General features: G+C 52.9%; 5 protein-coding genes across 5 annotated transcripts; all 5 read left to right on the top strand.

Annotated features, from left to right (window-relative positions):
* The first annotated feature begins 2,322 nt into the window (after positions 1 to 2,322).
* On the top strand, positions 2,323 to 3,142 carry N656DRAFT_773819 (uncharacterized protein). The gene has a single exon (XM_064814138.1). The coding sequence runs from the start codon at positions 2,535 to 2,537 to the stop codon at positions 2,751 to 2,753; it is 219 nt and encodes a 72-aa protein (XP_064675213.1). The 5' UTR covers positions 2,323 to 2,534; the 3' UTR covers positions 2,754 to 3,142.
* A 3,445-nt stretch (positions 3,143 to 6,587) lies between these two features.
* Positions 6,588 to 7,107, top strand: N656DRAFT_52642 (uncharacterized protein). The gene is made up of 3 exons (XM_064809962.1): positions 6,588 to 6,757; positions 6,825 to 6,943; positions 7,012 to 7,107. Exons 1-3 carry the CDS (start codon positions 6,717 to 6,719, stop codon positions 7,047 to 7,049), a joined length of 198 nt encoding a protein of 65 aa, XP_064675212.1. The 5' UTR covers positions 6,588 to 6,716; the 3' UTR covers positions 7,050 to 7,107.
* Positions 7,108 to 10,061: 2,954 nt separating this feature from the next.
* On the top strand, positions 10,062 to 11,352 carry N656DRAFT_773814 (uncharacterized protein). Its single transcript, XM_064814137.1, has one exon. It carries the CDS (start codon positions 10,547 to 10,549, stop codon positions 10,955 to 10,957), a length of 411 nt encoding a protein of 136 aa, XP_064675211.1. The 5' UTR covers positions 10,062 to 10,546; the 3' UTR covers positions 10,958 to 11,352.
* Positions 11,353 to 11,868: 516 nt separating this feature from the next.
* Positions 11,869 to 13,301, top strand: N656DRAFT_699725 (uncharacterized protein; the record flags this gene model as incomplete). Its single annotated transcript, XM_064810809.1, has 2 exons — positions 11,869 to 12,522; positions 12,591 to 13,301. The coding sequence occupies 2 exons, from the start codon at positions 11,869 to 11,871 to the stop codon at positions 13,299 to 13,301; spliced, it is 1,365 nt and encodes a 454-aa protein (XP_064675210.1).
* A 3,960-nt stretch (positions 13,302 to 17,261) lies between these two features.
* On the top strand, positions 17,262 to 18,081 carry N656DRAFT_52536 (uncharacterized protein). The gene has a single exon (XM_064809954.1). The coding sequence runs from the start codon at positions 17,352 to 17,354 to the stop codon at positions 18,042 to 18,044; it is 693 nt and encodes a 230-aa protein (XP_064675209.1). The 5' UTR covers positions 17,262 to 17,351; the 3' UTR covers positions 18,045 to 18,081.
* The last annotated feature ends 858 nt before the right edge of the window (positions 18,082 to 18,939 follow it).

The following is an 18,939-nucleotide window of genomic DNA, read 5'->3' as shown; positions in this document are numbered from 1 at the left end:
TGGTAAAATTGCCTGTTGAGCTGACCTGCCTGCTGAGGTGTGGAGCACCACTTATCCTGAGGGTGTGAGTTCCGAACTCAAAGAATAAGTGGGGCGTGGCACGGGTATTGCCGACGACTTGCGCATTGTAAGTAGCGGGCGAACTCTGCAGTGAATCGTACGTGGAAAGGTGATATCCATGTGACTCGAGGCCGAGCCGTGTTGATAGATTTACTGCTGTCCCACGACACTCGGACATGCAGCCTCCGCGCCTCTGTGTGGTTGGTAAGCGCAGTCGCTTGCTGCACGTAGCACCAGAAGCTCGATTCCAGCCCGTTTGGTCCTGTTATGGCCCGTTTTGGGCTGTGTCGTTTGTGGTAGCCTAAGTTGTCATCTTCGATGCGAGACGGCAGGACTTGGAGCTCGTAATCGCAACACAACACGTGTGCTTTTCCATCTTTTCGCCAGATCGATGATCAGATCAGCAAGATCGGCTTCGGTTCTAAGCTGCTGACGTTATCTTCTTCAGGCGTCAAGCAATCGCTCAGCCCTACATGGTCTGTACAAACGTTACCTAACCTGGAACTACTGCGTACGGTATGTAATCAACTCTGTCTCTGGCACCGACCTGTATCCTGTGTCAACCGATGGTCCCAACCGATGCCCGGCTAAGCCGCTTATACACGCGCTTTCCTCTCTTATTATTAGCGCAAAAACAGAAAAAGAGGCAATGGCGGGCATGGCACCCGGAAGCACGGAACGGGAAGGCGCCGCACTGTGCATCTGGCCCCCATTGCAACCTGGCCCGACACGCTCCTGGTACCTGTGGTCAGTTACCTTAGTTCGAAGAGTCACGTTATCTTGGTTACTTGACATTATTGGCCAGAGCGAATATAGATTAGAGACTGGAGGGGAGTCGATCTGGTGTAGGTAAACTCACCATAACCTTCTCCCCAGCTGAACATATTGGGCGATTTGCATCTCTTGCCAAATCGGGAAATCCTGTCAGGTCCAGGTGGAGTACTAGTACTCGGGTCCGCGCTCTGTGATTACACTTGTGGACGCGGACAGCATGAGCTACTTTGCTTCGATAGGAGAGACATTGGGAAGCCACTTCGATAGGAGAGAGGATTACTGTACGAAGTGCAGTTTGCTTTGTTGATGGCTGTCCAGTGCCGTTTGTAGTTGAAAAGTGGTATGTGCGTCTTAGCGGCGCAAGCCCATTCCTATCAACGGAAAGTTTACCGCATACTAGATAAGCGGCTTTGTTCAGCTTGACCGCGGCAGCGAGCAGTAAGCGGCTTGAAAATGCTCAACGGCTGGAAAAAATTGATTCGTATGGAAAGGGCGGTCGCTTGCCTGGCTTAAGCCATCTAGAAGGCAGTTGCAACATGGTTGTAGTGCCGATGAGGTGGGTCAGCCGCTCGCCAGGTTCGCGGCTTCCTAACATCAAAACAGTTCACGATACAAGCCACTTGTGAGAGCTGCGGCAAACTTTTAGTTGAGATTTTCCCCACCCGAATAATACTGGCTTATGGAAATGGGGTGCAACCCCTAAGGTATTTGTGCAAGTACATACATTACAATACGGGTATGGATTTGCGGCGAAAGCGGGGTTTTTAGACAGTTTCGGAGCCAGCTCCGTTCAGATAAGAACTCAGTAAAGCATCGTAGCTGAGCGAGCCGAGGCACCAACGACTTAACGATTGATGTAACTTACAATCCATTACACCTTCCAAGGACAATCATACAGGGAGAGAATCGGCCCTTCTCCGTTTCTTTGTATACTTATTGTCTACCTCTTCTGTGCGACGGTTTTTGGGCCCCAAGAAGCAACTTGAATCCAGTCCGTCCCATCGAACTTCTCTTAGCGTCCGGAACGCCCGCGGAAGGCGAGATGTGGAGTGCAGGAGCGTAATTGCACGTGACGGCCAAGACATGCGTTGATTCGCCAAAATCAAACTTGATTGGTCCACTCCGACGAGTAGCATCCCTTTTCCCGTCGGACACCATTGGCAGTGTGAACTGATGTTTGTGTCATCCAGGACTAAAAGCCCACGGCGCAGCATCCCTCAGTTTAGGAGGGGGGGTGCGAGGTGCATGGGCGCTATTGACCGCCTTTTCGGCGCTCCTGTGAAAATCGGACTCTGATCCGGGATGCTTGTTTGTGCCGCTTGCCTGCGTCTGTGTCTGCACTCTGCAGGTGCTGTTGGCTGGTTCGAGTCCCGCTGCCATGCCGCCTGGGGTTTCCGCGCCGTTGCAATCACCCAACAGAGATGCAATGTCTTGCCCGAGCCGGGCCCCTCTTGTCGCCAGAGTAATTTCAAATAATGTGCTGTGCCTGCAACTCCCATGTTTTCAAACCCTCAACATCCGGAAATCCTTACCTGCTGCAACTGTAACCAGAGGTCGCTGCAGGAACTGAGTTATTCGGCACCACCCAGGGCTCTCCAATAAAGGGGCGGTCGAGAGCTCGCTGATGAGTGTCGGCTGCGCAGGAGCGTCGCTTTGTCAAAGAGGTACGGCTAGGGAGTCCTGGGAATTGACGGTGAAAGATGCCAGGTTGCTACCTTAGCTACCTCACCTCTTTCACCTCAGGTACCTTGTGCTCCATGCCCACTGATAGGAGTGGGCTCGAGGCCATCAATTTCCCACGAATCCGTCACCTGCCGACTACCATGCTACCCTCTTTTAGAACGGTTGCATCCTTTGAGACCATGGGAAATGATTCATCACATTCTGCGGCAATCCAGTTCCAGGTTGTTTGGGGTTGAAGCACTCGCAATGAAATTCCAAGACCCTGGGGCTGTCGCTTTGTCAAGGCAGTTCTTAGCTCCACAAACTCGGGGGGTTATTTGTTGTCTAGTGCAGTTGAGGATCCTGCAGGAGAGGACGTCCCCGCCCAGGGCATGTTCTCAGCGAAACTTGCCGCTAATCCATCTGCTGTTAGCTTTGGACCTGTGCTCCCGTCTTCCTGCCCCTGAACCGAAGACTTTAAGTGCGCATGTACATACAACACAGTACATGGATGTGGCTAGACATTTGAAAATGGTAGAACATAATGGCAGGCAGGGGAGTCTGGGACTTGCCCAAAACCTGATCAGGAAACACGAACGTGAAAAATATTCAACAAATCGAGGCTCACCTCATCAGTATCGTTGACAAGACCAGCCCACAATTCCCAACCGCTCACACCTGAGCGATCCCTGTGGTATAGTACAGGATTCTCAGACTTGGTGGTCCAGGCCGAGATCTGATACTCGGTTGGCTTTTCTCGACGCTTCGCATCGAGTCTCCCGTGATGCCCACGCTAGTGCCGGGCCTGTCACCCACAGGGTAACAACTTGAGGTGGCCAAGAGGTCCCAAGACAAAGGAACGGGTGCGGGACGTTCCTCGGCCCACCGTCGTCTTCATCTTGTCTTCCTGGAGCCATGTGTGCTTAGGTGTAAGGTAAGACACTAACTACTAAGGCTCTACAATAGAGATTGTATAACGCCTACGGTCGAAACAGAGCCTTCTGAGTAACTTGATTCAGGGTTCCGATGTTCACTTCTCCTTTCCTTGGACCTTAGGTAAGCAGCGCTAGGCATGGGACTACATACAGTCAGAAGCTCAACAGGACGCAGAAGCCGGACGTTCTGTCATCACTGAAAAACACAAACCAACGTCAGCGCCCAGGCAGCAGCGATGTGTATGGGTCGATTGTCTGGTGCCATAGATGAGGATCGCTGGCGGGCGATGCAGGGCAACTCAAACGAACAGTATACGGTAGTACCTCCGCTACTAGTAAGGTCCATAAAGAGCCGCAAGCGCACATGATAAAATCTGCAGGTGGCGTTCCGTGCCAATGTGCAAGAAGAGCCAGCTCTTAACTTATTCCCATGACGCCATTGGCATCCGCAGATCGGCGTTCCTCGGAGAGGGCTTTTTCCAATGGTGCCAGAAAGGAGGAAGATCACTGCGCGAGCGGCCCCCCGGAGGTTGGTACAGCACAATACATACTTCGTACGCTCGATACACTAGGAAAGCAACGAGGCCATTGGACACGTGGATAGAGCTAGTGGGAAAGTGGGTTAGACGAGCTGCAGTTGGTGACCGACGGAGCTGTCTCCTGTCAATCAGGAGACGGGTGTCTCCGCCCTTTTTTGCGCAGAGCTGTCAGGTTCGGTATCCACCGACCAGGATTCAGGGTTACTTCTCTCTGATACGAAAACCAACGCTCATTATAACATCACAGTAGCAAGCAAGTATGGATTGTACCGCATACCGAGTCTTTGGAAAGCACTGCTTGCAGGAATACATGGTCGTTAGGTGCTGAATCCTGAGCGCGGCCTGATTTTACAAAAGCCCCCATGCCTGTTTAGGTCAATGTACGGCTTCGGATGCCGGAAAATGCGTGGCAATGGTTCGTGGATGGTTCCAGGTTCGCGGCTGAAGCCCCGCACACCGCCCAACTGTACTGTACCGCCAATGCTGTCGACATTTGCTACCGACATGCTGTTGGGGAAAATCATGAACCGAAACAAACCAACCCTAGCGCACATTTGTTCCCAAGCGAGCGTTCGTAAAAACGTGGTCATTGCGGCACTTTTGCCTCGTCTCGGGCCGATGGCTGGAGAATGTGCAGGGGCAAAGGAGCCAGCTTATATTAGTGTACTGTACGGAGGTACAAAGTACATAGATGGCAGTTGATGACGCCACAACCTCTAGAAGCGTTCTATGAAGAACGAGACGTTGTGACCAAAGTCCAAACAGGTTGCTCGCCGATTCCCACCAGTCCCAGTGACGAAGGGACCAGAGCGGCGGGAGAAGGGAGCTTCAGGGAAGAATGCGATCCTTAAAAAGTGCCAGCCAATGGCTCTGGGAGATGCATGTGCCGCAGTACGCTAGCCATGCGCGTGCAATCGAAAAAGTGCAAGGGTGCAGGAAAGACGAACCAATGGGAGACGGGTCCCGGAAGAAGGACGACGGGATGAGCCTAAAGAGGAGCGGGCGGCACGCGAATCAATGCCGCCCTCACTTTCCCAGCGATCCATCCGATCCTCGTCCCCACCGGCCGAGGGACGATTACGCTACGCCACGGAGGTAGGTAGTAAGGTACACTACACGTACCTACAATACAACCAGGCGGAGTGTGGCTTCCATCTGCGCGCGGGCGGAAAGTCAGGCAAACATGGAACTATACCGCTAACGTAGTATTCGCGCAGACTCATGCGTACAGTGATTTTAAGTACAGTCCCCCCCTTGTTTGTTCGTTAGCGCCTGACTTCAAGACCGGGGGCAGCCCAAAGATGTCAATCTCAACACCAAAACGGCCAATTTTCTACAGAAAAAAAGGCTCTGAAGAGAATAGTCTTCTTGAGTAATACTGGATACCCTTTTTTCTCGCATTGAATCAATTGTTCTAGCTGATGAGAGGCATTTCTCTGATTTCTGGACAACGACCCCTGTCAAGAGTCCCGCGCTAACAAACAAACAAGGGTTGAACTGTACTTACTGAATACGCTACCCAGTCACTTACATCTCCGAGCGTGCTGTTTCTGCTTCTCGCTTTCAGCATATGAAAGATATCACCGCTGGAGACTCTGGTCGATTAGTATCGCAAGGGGTGTGCCAGTAATCTTGTACTGTATATACATACATATGTACTGTACATACATACATACAAATGTACTGTATGTACAATACAAAGCTAAGGTACGTTACTGTCTAGGTAAGTACAGAGCCCATTCCTGAAATTACAGTACGTACGTGTACAATACAGTACATGATTCCTATGTGGTGGCTCGGTCCATGACATGAAGGCGGGAATGCAAAGCACGGGCAGGCCTCGCACACCCGCTCCCTAGCGTGATTCCGCCGAAAGGGCTTTCCCCACCCAGATCATGGATGGCGGCACTGCCCCGTCGAGCCCTGGAGCCCCACTCTCATGTTTGGAACCCAACTCGGCCTGGCTGACGCAACGTTCCTCTGTTTTGCACGGCTGCCCGCGGCATGCCGCTGTTTGCTTGAAGTCCAGCCGATTGCGCCGGGGCTATTGTGGTCTGCACCAAGAGGGTGGGAGACGGCGTTGACGTTGTCAATTGGCGAGTGCTTCCCACCCTTTTCGACAGCAAAATCTGCAGCAGCTCGCTCAACGCTCCTCCTGTTTTGGATTCATCGAATGCGCTGTTCTCAACCGGGGACGCTTCCAGCTCGAATGGAGAGCGACGGATCGGCACGAAAGACCCCTACAGTAATCGGGGTATCCATTTGACTGATAAACAAACAGGACAAGCATGCCATATTTTTTGCCCTTGGCCCGGAGATCTTCAGGGTCGTACACGGTGAAACGTGTATGCATCATATCTGGAGGATAGGTCGGCGAAGAATCAATGAACCGCCGTCTGCTGTAGCACACAACCGCAACCTCGCTCGGTTTCGAGTCGGAGCTTGTGATGACTGCAGCAACGACCCACCGCTCACGAGGACAGTATGAGAGGCTATGAAAAGATGAACTGCGATCGTCAGTTACCAACGGAAAGAAAACCGGGAAATCGGAAATAGTGGCCTTTCCGTGACCCTCACTCGGGCTTTTCATACCAATCTCTTTGGCAATTGGACACCCTTTCGTCGATTTGACCGACTTTCGTTTTAGGGTACTGGTACGTTCGAGGTTGCGTTCGCAGTCCCAGAGCTGTCCCGTTGCCAGCCGGGAGAAGATGTCTTGGCTGTCCGCACGTTACATGCATCATGCATGTGCCAACCTGCGACGGCAATTCGGTCTCGCGCCCCAAGGTATGTCAGGTCCTCCCGTCCATGGCGGTGTAGTGTACGGAGTACATACCTGTCTGTATATTTGCAGTAGAGGCAAGGCGGATATCGGAATTCTAGCCTCCTGGGGCGTCGTTCAGCTTGGAGCCAGGGTTGGTACAGTACAGTACTTGTACATACGTATATATCATACGTACATTGGTCAGGGACGTAAGTGTCCTAATAACCCTTCTCTGCTTTCTTTCTCTTGCCTTGGAAGCGCTGAACAAGGGCTGCAGCTTTTGAATTGGCAAGATCTCGCCCAAATGTGACCTAGAACGTCCCACAGTTCAGGTCTATGTCTAAGGGGGGTGTATGTACGGTATTTGTAGATACGAAGTGATGGCGCCGTAAGTAGGTGCAAGGTTGGGTACCTCAGGGTACCTCGGGTACCTATAGATGTACATACGGTGGCGGGGTTCTTAACTTCGGATTAGCCTGGATGTCAATAGAGACGGGTAGACATGTCGCAGAACGGGAGCCGAGTCTCGATATTGCCGTGTGCTGTTTCATCATTCTTGTATGGACGAGGTTGGTGGTTACCAAGATCGACGGGAGTATGCGAGCTCGGGCTGACATGCGAATTACTATGAGATGTTAGGTAGTCCAGGTAATGTGCATACAGTACAACACTACCTTACATACATGGGCAGTGCTGAGTGCTTTCTGCCCGAGGAGACTGCCACCGGGCGTTCTTCGCCCCACCTCTCGGTCAGGCTTCGAACTGTTCTAACTGCAGAGCAGGCGGCGCAATTCATGGCGAAAGGATGGCGTGCAAATCCGGCCAGTGCCATGAGCTGCCGGCAAATCAAAAGCATGCAGATGCGCCATAAGGTCGAGGTTTAAGCGTCGGTCTGTTTCCATGCTAATTAATGCGCCCCAAACGTGTCGACTTTCATTTCGCGCACAAACTGGAGGTCACTCGAGCGATCTCCGTATCTCACGACCGGTAGGCTTGCCAGGTGGACCGAAAACGATGAGACAAGGACATCTTTCCGTGCTATTCATCTATTCCATCAGCAAGGATGCGCTCCTCAGTATTACCTGGCAATCCTTTATACGGATACGCAACATGGAATGCTTATCGTCCGCCCTCAGGTGCTTTGTATCGTCCGAAAACTGGCCCAAACGACACCGCTTTACAACGCAGCATGAGATTCACCCAACCTAAAGAGCCAGGCTGCCCGACAACTAATATATAAGCCAAGACAAGGCTTATGTAGTGTCACTCATGCTACAGCCGAGGTCTATGTCTGTACATACCGTGACCTCCTATGGTCCATGTCAGACTTGACCTAGCGACCGAAAAGAGACGAAAGTTGTTGCTGACTGATACGTCCCCGGACAGTCGCCCGAAATGTATGTATTTCGCGAACCCAATACATAACGTTAAACATACTTAGCTGCGACATCCCTAACCGATCTCTGATCCCTTGCTGAGAGATCGATCGCTGGGCAACTGATCACTTGTTTCTGCGCCTGTGCCAAGTTCTAAACGCGCCTCGCACTAAGGTACTGTACTGTACCTGGAAGAAGAGGCCCCAACTGATCCGAAATTCAGTTGTCCTATGCTGCCACTATGCTGCCACTAAAATCTCTGGCTTCTGAAGTATAGAAGGCATGCTCGGCATGGCCGGTTCATGTTGCGGCACCGTCATGACCATTCGAGGTTACTACCTACTTACTGCTCGAAGAGATGATAAATAGACACTGGCAACGGCCTGCCGATCAGTCGAAGGAACAGGGGCCAAACGCCGACCGCTCCGACCGTAGACCCACAGGGAGTGCACCGCCCGGGCCGAGTGGCTCAACATGGTTCATGTCGCACAAAGCCTGAAAGACAGGAACAATCTCGGATCGGGCCATCGCCGTTCGACAGTGTCTGCCGACTCGCCGATTTCGACGCTGATACAAACCCGACTGTTCCAAAGCGGCGAACCCTGATCGTTTCGTTCCCAAAAACCAATTCCCCGTTTCGGGTGCCTAGCCCTCTTGATTGTTTTGGCCCCCAAACCGCCGTTAATCAAGGGGCATTGCGAAAGTGCTGTCGGCTGCGGCGCGTAAAATAGGTAATATGACTTCCTTAGGGACAATTGGAGATTTCCGATCCATTAGAACGGCGCAGCGATATGCTGCAAGCTATGCGAGGTCGTCAAGTTCCGCCGAGGTATTCTATTCACACGTAGTTCTCTGAAGGAGAATTGTAAGGCATCCCAGGTATGTAGTGTATTGTACTGTACATACGTACGAAGGTAAGGACTACCCGCATACGGACTACAGCGCTGGAGGAGAGGCTTTTTTTCCTGGCTCTGATCCTGGCTCCTGCGGCCCCAGCTGCGACCCGGGCGGCTGCCGCTTCTGTGGGTTCTCGGTAACGTACTTTCAGGTACTGTGCGCTACAAATACCTGCTCCCGCGTATTGATATACTCGCTCTCCCGCTGGCACGTCTCCCAGAATCAGTATCATGGAAACCACCAGTTTCAAGTCGTGTAGATCATTGCCACGCGCCGATCGCGTAAACGCGTTTCGGCGTGGACACAGCAGCGGTAACAGGTTAATCTCCTGGGGAGTATTGGCTAGTACAGTACAAATAGCAACATAGGTTGTATTTTTGTACAACATTTCATACGCGTACCTTGACTGAATCTCAATCATGGCCTTTGTACGGAGTAGAGCCCACGAAAGACGAAGACACATGTTGGAGGATGTTATCACGGTCGGCAGCACAACATCCCTTGTTTCCAGCGTCGCATAGAGCAGCAGTTTACTGGGAGATCCCGCATCATTTGAAGACATGACACAGGGTGTCTAAGGTCCTGACTGTATGTACTGTACACGTACGATACCTTACATGCACATGTATCGGTACATAGAGAGGTACGTATTTACCCTCTACCCTGGCGTACCTTGAGTTGGCTGGGTTCTCCAGATACCCGGGTGGTTGGCTTAGGGAGTGCGGGCCGCGCCTGCTCCAAGCAGGAATGGAAGCCACACTCATCATGATCCACCATTGCTCCGAGCCATCACGTCTGCCGCTGGGAAAGGTTCATTGATTGCCCTGAAAGTTGCGCTGGGCTTGCACCCCTGGGGCTGGCTGTGCATCCAGGGGAAGTTGGTGCTGGACAAGTAGTGCGCATATGCCGCCGAGCTTGTGACCCAACATGCCGCATGAGCTGATCCATTCAAAAGCCGAATTGGACCTTCTTGAACGCTCCCCTTCTCGCTGGTTGTAGCCAAACTTCTATCGCGAACTTTGACCCTTATTAGTGTAGAAGCTTTTTCGAACGGCGGTATCACGTCGAGACACCGGAGCGGCAACGGCTTGGGCTTCCCCCGTCCATTTACTACTAACCTGCAAGGTACGCTAGTCCAGGGACTTCAGGTAGTATACGGTGTTATCGAAGGTAGCGTCTCACTCGGATCCTGCCAAAGCGCGCACGCCGTCCCGACCGAAACCCTCGATTACCTTGGCCACGGGTTTTTCAGCATCACCACGGTAGCCGCTGCTGGTGAGAGACCATGCGCATGTTGATGTGCCAACAGACCGACGACTGACTCAGCTGTTTAATAGAACTGGGACGCGAAACCAGTTACCACATCCTTCAAACACCGACCGTCGGCAGGCCACACTGTACCCTACGTTTCGAGAAGGCGCGCCCAGACGACAAAGTACAGGACTGATTGTAATACAGTACGTGCACCAATTTCAAAGCGTTGGTCCCGTTTATTAGTGTTCCAAGTTCCAAAAGTTGTTTTGCATCCCAACTATCCACATGGTCTCTCGGACAGGGAACGGACTGCAATTGTTTGGAGGCGGGTGCATCGGCTGGGCTTGGACGGGGAGGCGGTCAGGGAGCGAAGCAAGGCCATCCTTCCTGCCGTGGTCGCAAGTCTTTGGGGCGACAGCGACAGCGACGGCTCATCCTCCTTTTTTCGGTCAAGTCGGTCGAATCCGCTCCCAGCGTCTTGGCCGTGCGCACATGCACCGTCTTTCTCACACCCACCCTGCCCCCTGCCGGACGCTAGTGCACCCACACGCCCATACCCACACCACTCACAGCAGTCCCATGCAGCTTAGCACTTGCACCCGTTTTCCCTCCCGCTTCCCATGTTCCGCCCCCTTGTTGCTTGTCAGGCAGCGCCCTGATGACCAGGTACCCACTGCGGGTGATCGAAACCGCTAAAGGAGACGGGGGCTGATTCGCTGCTGCGCTCAGTTGCCTTGCGTGTGCTTGGCTCCTCCCCGTTGCTGTCCACAAAAATAAAATGTTTTATTATTTTCCACGGCGTACCGTACTGCGTTTTGTATTTCGCTCCCGTCTGCTCATCTCACGCATTAATTATTGCAGTCTTCGATTTCACTTTTCGCATTTTCTATTCCCTTTCGTTTCGAATTATTCTCCCCCCCTTCTTCACCCCTGTCCATCTCAGCTTGGTTATCCACCCGCAGCTTCATCCACACTAACTTCCGAGACCCAGACCGTCAGCAACTAAGGGAACTCCCGCTCCATTGATAAAGGCTCGGCTCCCGTCCCCGTCGCGACATTATATCATTACCCGCCTTTCCTCCCATCCCGTTGGTCTATTGGGGTTCCTCCTTTCCCCTCTTCCCGCTCGCCTCTTTCTTTTACCTCCCTATTTATTCCCACATCCCTCCCGCTCCTCGCCTCGACCCTTGGGTACTTCTGCGCCCGCCGCATTTCATCAGGTCCAGTTTTGGTCGCTCCGGTTTTGCAGGATCGGAAAGGGGAACTACCGCAGCGCTGCAGCTCTTCCAGGTCGGTGGATATCAGCCCGTTCCGTAGCAAGGCTCTCTCCGCCTTGCTGCGGGACCCCACCATTCTTGCGCCCCGCCTCATAGGACTGACAGCCGCTGCAGCTGGATCTTGGGAGTCGGCAAGATAACTGATCTCGGGTAACTGCATGTCCCGTTGAAATTGCCTTGGTTTTTCGTGCCTCCCTTCCGTTGTGGCGGCTCTAGATCCAGGCTCATACGATCGCGCTCTGGACCAGCAACGCCGTAAGAGCAGTACACAGGTTGGCAGGAATTCTGCTCTCCATTTGGTGAGCACCGGCTGTAGGCTGCTGTTGTGTTATGGCGGACGGCTATCGGAGAGCGAGAGGGGAACCCCCACGGGAGCTTGAAGATTCGCGTTATCCAGTGGTCGAGAGTGAAGACCGGAGGCATCTGCCCCCAGTATCTTCGGACGGCATGACGTTGCCCTCGATTCCCTACCCGCCTTCGGCGGGACCATATCAGCCGGACCAGCGATATCCGGACAGGGGATATCCCCAAGATCCGAGATACCCGCCAGAACAGAGAACCTGGCCTGCAAATCCCGCGGTTTCGAACGGCTATCCACCGTCAGATTCACGCTATATGCCCCAATTCCCTGCCTCGGATCCGCGGCAGTATGAAGACCGGAGGCCGTACGATGACCGCAGGCAGCATGATGACAGGAGGCCGGAGGATCGGAGACAGTACGATGATCAGAGATTGTACGATGAGCAGAGGCAGTACGACGAGCAGAGACAGTACAGCGATCGCAAAGCGTATCCAGAGCCGTACTACGATGCTCAGCAGGCGACTCAAGGGAGAGGCGGCGGATACCCAGCCGACTACTACAGGTACCCGCCAACGGCCTATCCATACGCGATGGGCCCGAACCCTCCTCCTCCGTCATCCCAACAACAATCGGCACCGAGGCAGAGGACGTCGATTGCCTGCCGGTACTGCAGGAAACGAAAGGTAACACTGCCGTCTAGACGAGCTCTCCTTTAAACTTGAGGCGGTGGGCTAATCGAGATCTACCCTAGATTCGCTGTAGTGGTTACACGCACGGCAAATGCGCCAACTGTGACAAGCTTCATATCGACTGCATTTTCCAGCCGGTTTCATCTAATTCCTCCACTGCTTTTGTGCCGGTGTCGGCCGTTCCGGGGGGTGTGCCGCCCGGAACTCCTCTCTACGGAGCATATGGCCAGCCTCTACCGCCGTCAAGCGCGTCGGCTCCGCAAGCTCGAGCCTACCCGTATCCGCCGTCCGACTACACTCCTCCCATGCATTCACCCACAGGATACCCCCCGTACGACGATAAAGACACCGGGCGCCGACGGACGCGTCCACCAGAGGAGGAACATAGTTCCAGACCGGGGCCACCAAACTTTCCCGTTGATGACGATCCCCGCAGGCGATCTCCTATCTCGGTTAACAGCAACGGTACCCCTCCAGCGGTTTACCATCAGTATCAGCAGGCTCCTTACGCCCAGGACAGAGCTCCAACTCCCAGCCAAAAAAGTCCCAACGGTGTTGCGCCACCTCGAACGCAGTCGCAGCCGCCACAAGCCCCGCCTCCCCAGATGCAGCAGCCGCAACTCCAACTCCAGCCGCAGCCGCAGCCACAGCCACAGCCCTTGTCTAGCAGCTACCCGAATCCCATGAGTCTGGATAATCTGATAGGGCGGGAGCCTCGCTCGGTAAACGCCATTGACCAGCACATGCTTGGGAGATTGAATCGTCGAACGTAGGTTAAGACGGATTCAACCCCATGACGGGGCCAAGGAAATCAAAATACCGACAAAACGGAACAGAGGAAACGTCATTATGGGGGGGCCCAAAGGTTCCGAGACTGTTCGAGAAGGAGCTGGCAGGGGCATTCCAGCTCCTGGCCGCTGCGGATCTCAAGCATCGTCTAGAGGGGTCACCCGACCAGCTTCCATTGCACGACCATGATCCGTCTGCATCACGGTCCAGCGCTAGCACGCCCACCGTTTTCCACAGCTTCTATTACCCACCCTGCAATCGGCAGCAGCACACATGGTTTTCTATTCTTTTCACTTCGGGAAAGCGTGGAAACAGACAGCATTTCCGGCGGGTCAGAGCTTCTTCGGGGTTTAGGGCGGCGGTCTCTTTCATTGATACCTCTTACCATAGCAATAGCCGTTACGGTCTAATTCATCCTCTGCCGAGTTGGGCATTGGAATGGTGCGCAACCATGTAATTAACTACCTCGGACTCCAAAAAGCCTGTCGAGGGTTCGGTTTCTTGTGTGCGTTACTGCTTGATGTTTTTCTTGATTTGGTTTCCTCTCTCTTCAGCGGAAATATGGCGAGGCAGACTCTTTAGCAAAGACTGAAATAGCCTCACGGCAAAGTTTTTCTATCTTCCGTTATTCCCCCCTGGCCCTCTTGCCGTGTTTTCTCTCCACCCAGCGCATGTGTTCTTCCTTTTATAACATCTTTCTTCACATTCTGCCCCAAAAGCAGCGAGGCGGAAGGGATCAGTGGAATCAGTGTAACATGGGAATTCCTAAGAACCATCGGTTGCCTGTTGGCTTCTGGCGGTGAAGCGAGAGCCAAATAGCGTCTGAACTTTCCACACTCGCTTGCCCCTACTTTCGACCTGACACTTCCACATAAGCTGCTGTTGCCACTACCATACTATGTGCTATCCGTCCGCTTTTTTTCCCGTCCCGCCGGCCCTTGTCCTAGCAGCGCAAGCCATTTGATGGTGATTCGCATACCACTAACGTGGCTGCTAACCTCTCTGGGACTCCACCGCTGAAGCGGCGCTTGGTCGCCCGAAGTTGCTTCCTCCTGAGTGCTGTGGTCAGCTGCAGGTAACAATCATCAGCCCCCTTGGTTGTTGGGCCAGGCAGGGCTGCCAAGGGTCTCCCGGCTAGGCATATACAGCTACGCTCCGGTTTCTCCATCTGCTGCGGTTATGGCCGACACATCCCCAGGTATCACATAGCGCCTGGCCGCCCCCCCCCCAACCCCTCCATCACTGCCCGGGCCTTCTGTCTGGCAGGTGACGCCGGAAAAACAACGGAGGTTGATCCAGACTGATGCCCCTCTAACGGTCTAACCCCTTTCTCCAACTGTGAGCGGAGGGTCTGATAGAGGAACGCTTAGTCCTGGTCAGCACACCTCACACCCACACAGAGGAAGTAAGACTTTGGTGGGCTTGAATTTGAAGTAACCCCTTTTACCGTGACGGTGACACGCCAACTTGGCCCTTGCATGATTGCGTTAATCTTATGACATATGGGGTACCTTGCTTCGGGTTTATTGAATATCCATCATCAATGACTATCGGACTGTGGAGTGGAGAATTCACCACATGGCAAAATGCTCGGGACCGGACATAGAGTTGAGCTTTTGAGGGTATCTAGTCAGTCTTGTCACTCTGTATGGCATCCTTGGCCCCGTAAAGAGTTAACATCCGGCTCTCCGTTCCTGAGATGGTGATACCAGATAGTTATCGTTTCCGAGTCCGAGTGGACTATTACGGAACCGCAAAGACAATACGGATCAGGCAAAGCGGCGCCTCTCCACGCTGAGATGAGTTGTGTACAATCAATGGTGTGTTGCATGACATGTCTGAATACCGCCGCACGCATATATTACCTACGTTACTCCTCAATGCGAGGGGAACAGTCGTACAAGCATGCTTCTTTTTCTTCGGTGTGTAGCATGCTGCTGGTATTGTACCTGCCCCTAGCCATGGATCTGACAAGACTCGTGCTGGATGGTACTTCTAGTCACACAGTCATCCGGTACTTATTTGCGGACCGCGGCCCAACCGCTGCTGTGGTAACGTGGCGTCGAGCAAGAGCAATGGAGACTCCGATCCTTCGGCTTCTTCATCTCACCCCCTCCTGGTTCGGGATTCCCATTCGTACCTCCCAGACGTCCAGCAGCTTCAAGCCACGTAACCTGCCAACCAGCTTATGTATCATGGATCTTGTACCAACAGTGATCCGGCCCCCCTGTTGCGCATGTTGGACCGCACAGTCGACATGGCCATGTCAATGACTCGTACATGAGCACATTACATCCCTACATTAGGCCGTCAGTTACAATCACACCCCTGGGAACCCCTGATTGCTTCTAGCCGTATTTATTACTGTATGTACATACATACAGTACATACAGTACCTGACTCTTGCCCAGGCTCGGGAATTCTACCTCAGTAAGCCGCCGCCTAGCCCGCCGCATCGAGCGGCCGCCAAATGACAGCGGTCTTGGTAATCACTAGGTAGTGTAACTTACCGTATACACCTGGTCTCATCTATGTACTGTCTGCATTCACTAGTGATTATCTTCTGCTCGGGGGCGGGAGTTTCCGCGCGTTGTACCACATGTTGTTGCATCCATATGGGCAGAAGAAGGAGTTTGGATTACACAACACGGCGCGGAGGGTCGAGGTTTGGCGTCGTCGTTCGTTGGCGTCACCACTAACATTGAGGTGAAACATTCCAAAGTGAATTGAATACATGGGACTGAAGTTTATCACTACAGTTGCGTTGGGATCAGATCATCAGAGGTCCTAGAGGGCTTGTGAAGGGGTACCTACCCAGAACTTATCTGAGCGGACTCCTCAATGGAAGTACCTTCCAGTCCTACCTAAGGTACCCATCTCTAACGCTCCGGGTCTTATAATTGTTGGTGAAAGCGGATTTTCGTGATACGAATATTGGTCTCTCAGACTACCTTATCCATGGATGCCTTTTAGCGACTGCGCTGACAATACTTATCGTTAGGTAGTGATCGCCGTGGACTGCAGTTGGTTGCAGTTTCAAACGCCGGTTGCTGTGGTCTTTCCTTCTAGGAGCACCCGTCGTTGCGTCACTTGCAAGCTCCCAGGTCCTGTCAAGTGGCCGTTCTGGTCTTTCTCTAGGCTGACGTCTCATTAGTCTTTACATTGTACTGTACGAGCCCAAGTGTCATGCTCCAGGCAGGTGAGACCGATGGGCCCCCACATGGCCCCAGACGCCCTCGGCTCCTGAGCTAAAGGCTCGAATCCATGGAACCAAACATTGTGCCTGAAACATTGGACTAAGGATGAGTTGATTATCGGGCTGTTTACTACCTGTGCCGGGTCCGTTTGAAGCAGCCTCAAAAAACGAACTTTGGTGGGTAAAATGGAAACGGGGTTCGATACCAACCCAAAGGTGCCTAATACGGCTCGTCATCTCATGGCTGACTTGGGTAAGAACCCTCGGTTTCGGGTTTTGCTTTAGCTTGGGCCTTGCGATGCAGTCAGCTCACTGCCTAACAGGGCCGAACCCGGGTCATATGGGTCGAAGATCATGGTCTGCTATTTGATTTCTAGCACCAGACGGATGGAGTGAAAGGATCGAGGGTGTCTTCAACTTCTCGATCTCGAGTCTAAAAGCCCATTCAGGTACCCAGGTGAACACGACTAAGCAATCGTCAATGAAGCTAAAAGCGAGACAGCGGAGACGCCTACTCCATCATTCGTCGCGTATATTCGTATTCCACATTCGAAAAGCTGCTGCCGATGCAAATACAATTATATACAAGACAGCGTCCGCGTTGCGCCACACTCGGCAGACCTCCCACTCAGCACACGACAACAATACCAAGCATTAATCTGTGCCTTTCAGATGCTGGAAACCCGCTGCACGCGTCCCAACTCGGCCAATATTACCCAGTCGAGAGAGTCGCCCTGCGGCACGACCAAACACCGTTGGGAGATCTTTCTGTCAGCTTACCCAACAACACCGAACTGCCCTGGAGCGTTGTAGCCTTGTCGGACTCTGCGAACCCAAAATGGGCATTGGACGATGGCACCGCCGGGCGTCAGCAGAGGTTTTCACGGACCCCTTCTTTTCCAATGAGAGAGGACTATCTTGCGGGCACCCTCAGGGATTAATGACTCCTTTTTCTTTCATGCTGCTCACTGTGCCCAGCGACAATGGGCTATCCAAGGGGTGTCGGGTGAGCCAAGCGCACCCACAGAGCTCCATCCTAACAGTAAGCATTTGTCCCAAGGTTTACCAGCTCTTTCAGACAAGATTTGACAAGCTTCTCTCGGCAAGATGGTCCTTGAACACCCAGCTACCGCCAAGTGGCCCGTTTCAAGGCCTCAGTCTGGCAAGCGAGATAAAAATATATCATGATGTTGAGTTGCGGGTTAGGGATAGACCCCTAGCGATCTCAGATCTGTTGCTGAGCAGATTGTTGGTTCAGTCTGCCGAGAGAGCCAGCCTGGCCGATTTTGCCAATAACAAGAAGGCAAGAGCCCTACATATTAGCCCGGTTAAGGGTGCTGTTGACTTCAACGAGATTACAGCACAACTTCATACCCCTTTGCCGTTGACCAGGAGTACAGTACATCCTTCCTTCCCTCTCCCAACCACACACAAGTGGCTTCCCGTTGGACGAGCCTCTATTCGGGACCACAAACGAACCCTCCGTTTAACTGCGAGACGAATCCCACTCGAGCCTTGCATGATACGATAGTCCATGGAGCTATCTTGCGCTTGTCGGTGGAGACACTTACAAGGACCAACAAAGGGTTGGAGTGCTGCACGGACTCACGAGAAACAACAAAAGCATCGAGTGGAGTCTGAAGTCTGAAGGATACCTCCAATGGTTTTCAATCGTCGAACCGGGGATTGCACGTATACTTGGAACTGTGCTTTTTGTTTCTTTCCTCTTCGCAAGGATCCTGGCCCCTCGGAAGAGCTTTCGAGCTGCCAGTCTTGCGTCCAAGGATCCGTGTTGAGGTGAACCAGCTCGGCAACATCTCGGCGACCTCTTTCTTGCATTCGAAGGAGCAGAATGATTTGGCAAGCAAAACAGTCTGTTTGATTTTCCATCCAGAGCATTATTTTGCCCTTGCAAATCTACGCTGCTGAAATCACGGCCGAAACCCCTTTCACCCCTCGACCACGGTTTCGCCCCCGTTCAGTCAATATGTGGGCAGTTTTGCACTGATGATGCTCCGGGCTTGCTCTTGCTCAAGCTGGCAATTTTGACATATTTTTGAGCAAAGACGTCGCGTCCCGTTCTCGGGCTGCACTGCATGCAGAGTACTACCACAACCCAAGCTGTGGCGGGGGGGTACATCCCGTGATAGGGTAGCAACATACAGGCGTAGTTACAACGCCGAAGCTTATGATAACGCCCACTCATACTACATCGAGAGCTGATGCTTTCTTGGGTTGGTACCAAACGCCACTTATTAATAGTAGGCCGAGATGCGCAACCACCAAAGTCGTGTCCGGAGGTGCTTATATCGATAGACCGAGTCATATCAAGCGACTCTAGTGTCGGCTTGGGCAAGTCAAGTATACTTCTGGTTCTCGACCCTGGATGAGAGTGTACGAACCACCTAAACGAGGTCCATGGGGAT

The sequence above is a fragment of the Canariomyces notabilis genome (genome assembly GCF_033297395.1).
Source record: "Canariomyces notabilis strain CBS 508.74 unplaced genomic scaffold N656scaffold_1, whole genome shotgun sequence".
Taxonomy (NCBI): Eukaryota; Fungi; Ascomycota; class Sordariomycetes; order Sordariales; family Chaetomiaceae; genus Canariomyces; species Canariomyces notabilis.
This window is presented reverse-complemented; position numbering and strand designations above follow the sequence as displayed.

Coding starts and splice junctions, on each gene's coding strand:
- N656DRAFT_773819 (XM_064814138.1), top strand. CDS start 2,535: ATGCCAGGTTGCTACCTTAGCTACCTCACCTCTTTCACCTCAGGTACC.
- N656DRAFT_52642 (XM_064809962.1), top strand. CDS start 6,717: ATGTGCCAACCTGCGACGGCAATTCGGTCTCGCGCCCCAAG. Junction 6,758..6,824: donor ATTCGGTCTCGCGCCCCAAG/GTATGTCAGGTC, acceptor GTATATTTGCAG/TAGAGGCAAGGCGGATATCG. Junction 6,944..7,011: donor TACGTACATTGGTCAGGGAC/GTAAGTGTCCTA, acceptor CAAGGGCTGCAG/CTTTTGAATTGGCAAGATCT.
- N656DRAFT_773814 (XM_064814137.1), top strand. CDS start 10,547: ATGGTCTCTCGGACAGGGAACGGACTGCAATTGTTTGGAGGCGGGTGC.
- N656DRAFT_52536 (XM_064809954.1), top strand. CDS start 17,352: ATGGGCATTGGACGATGGCACCGCCGGGCGTCAGCAGAGGTTTTCACG.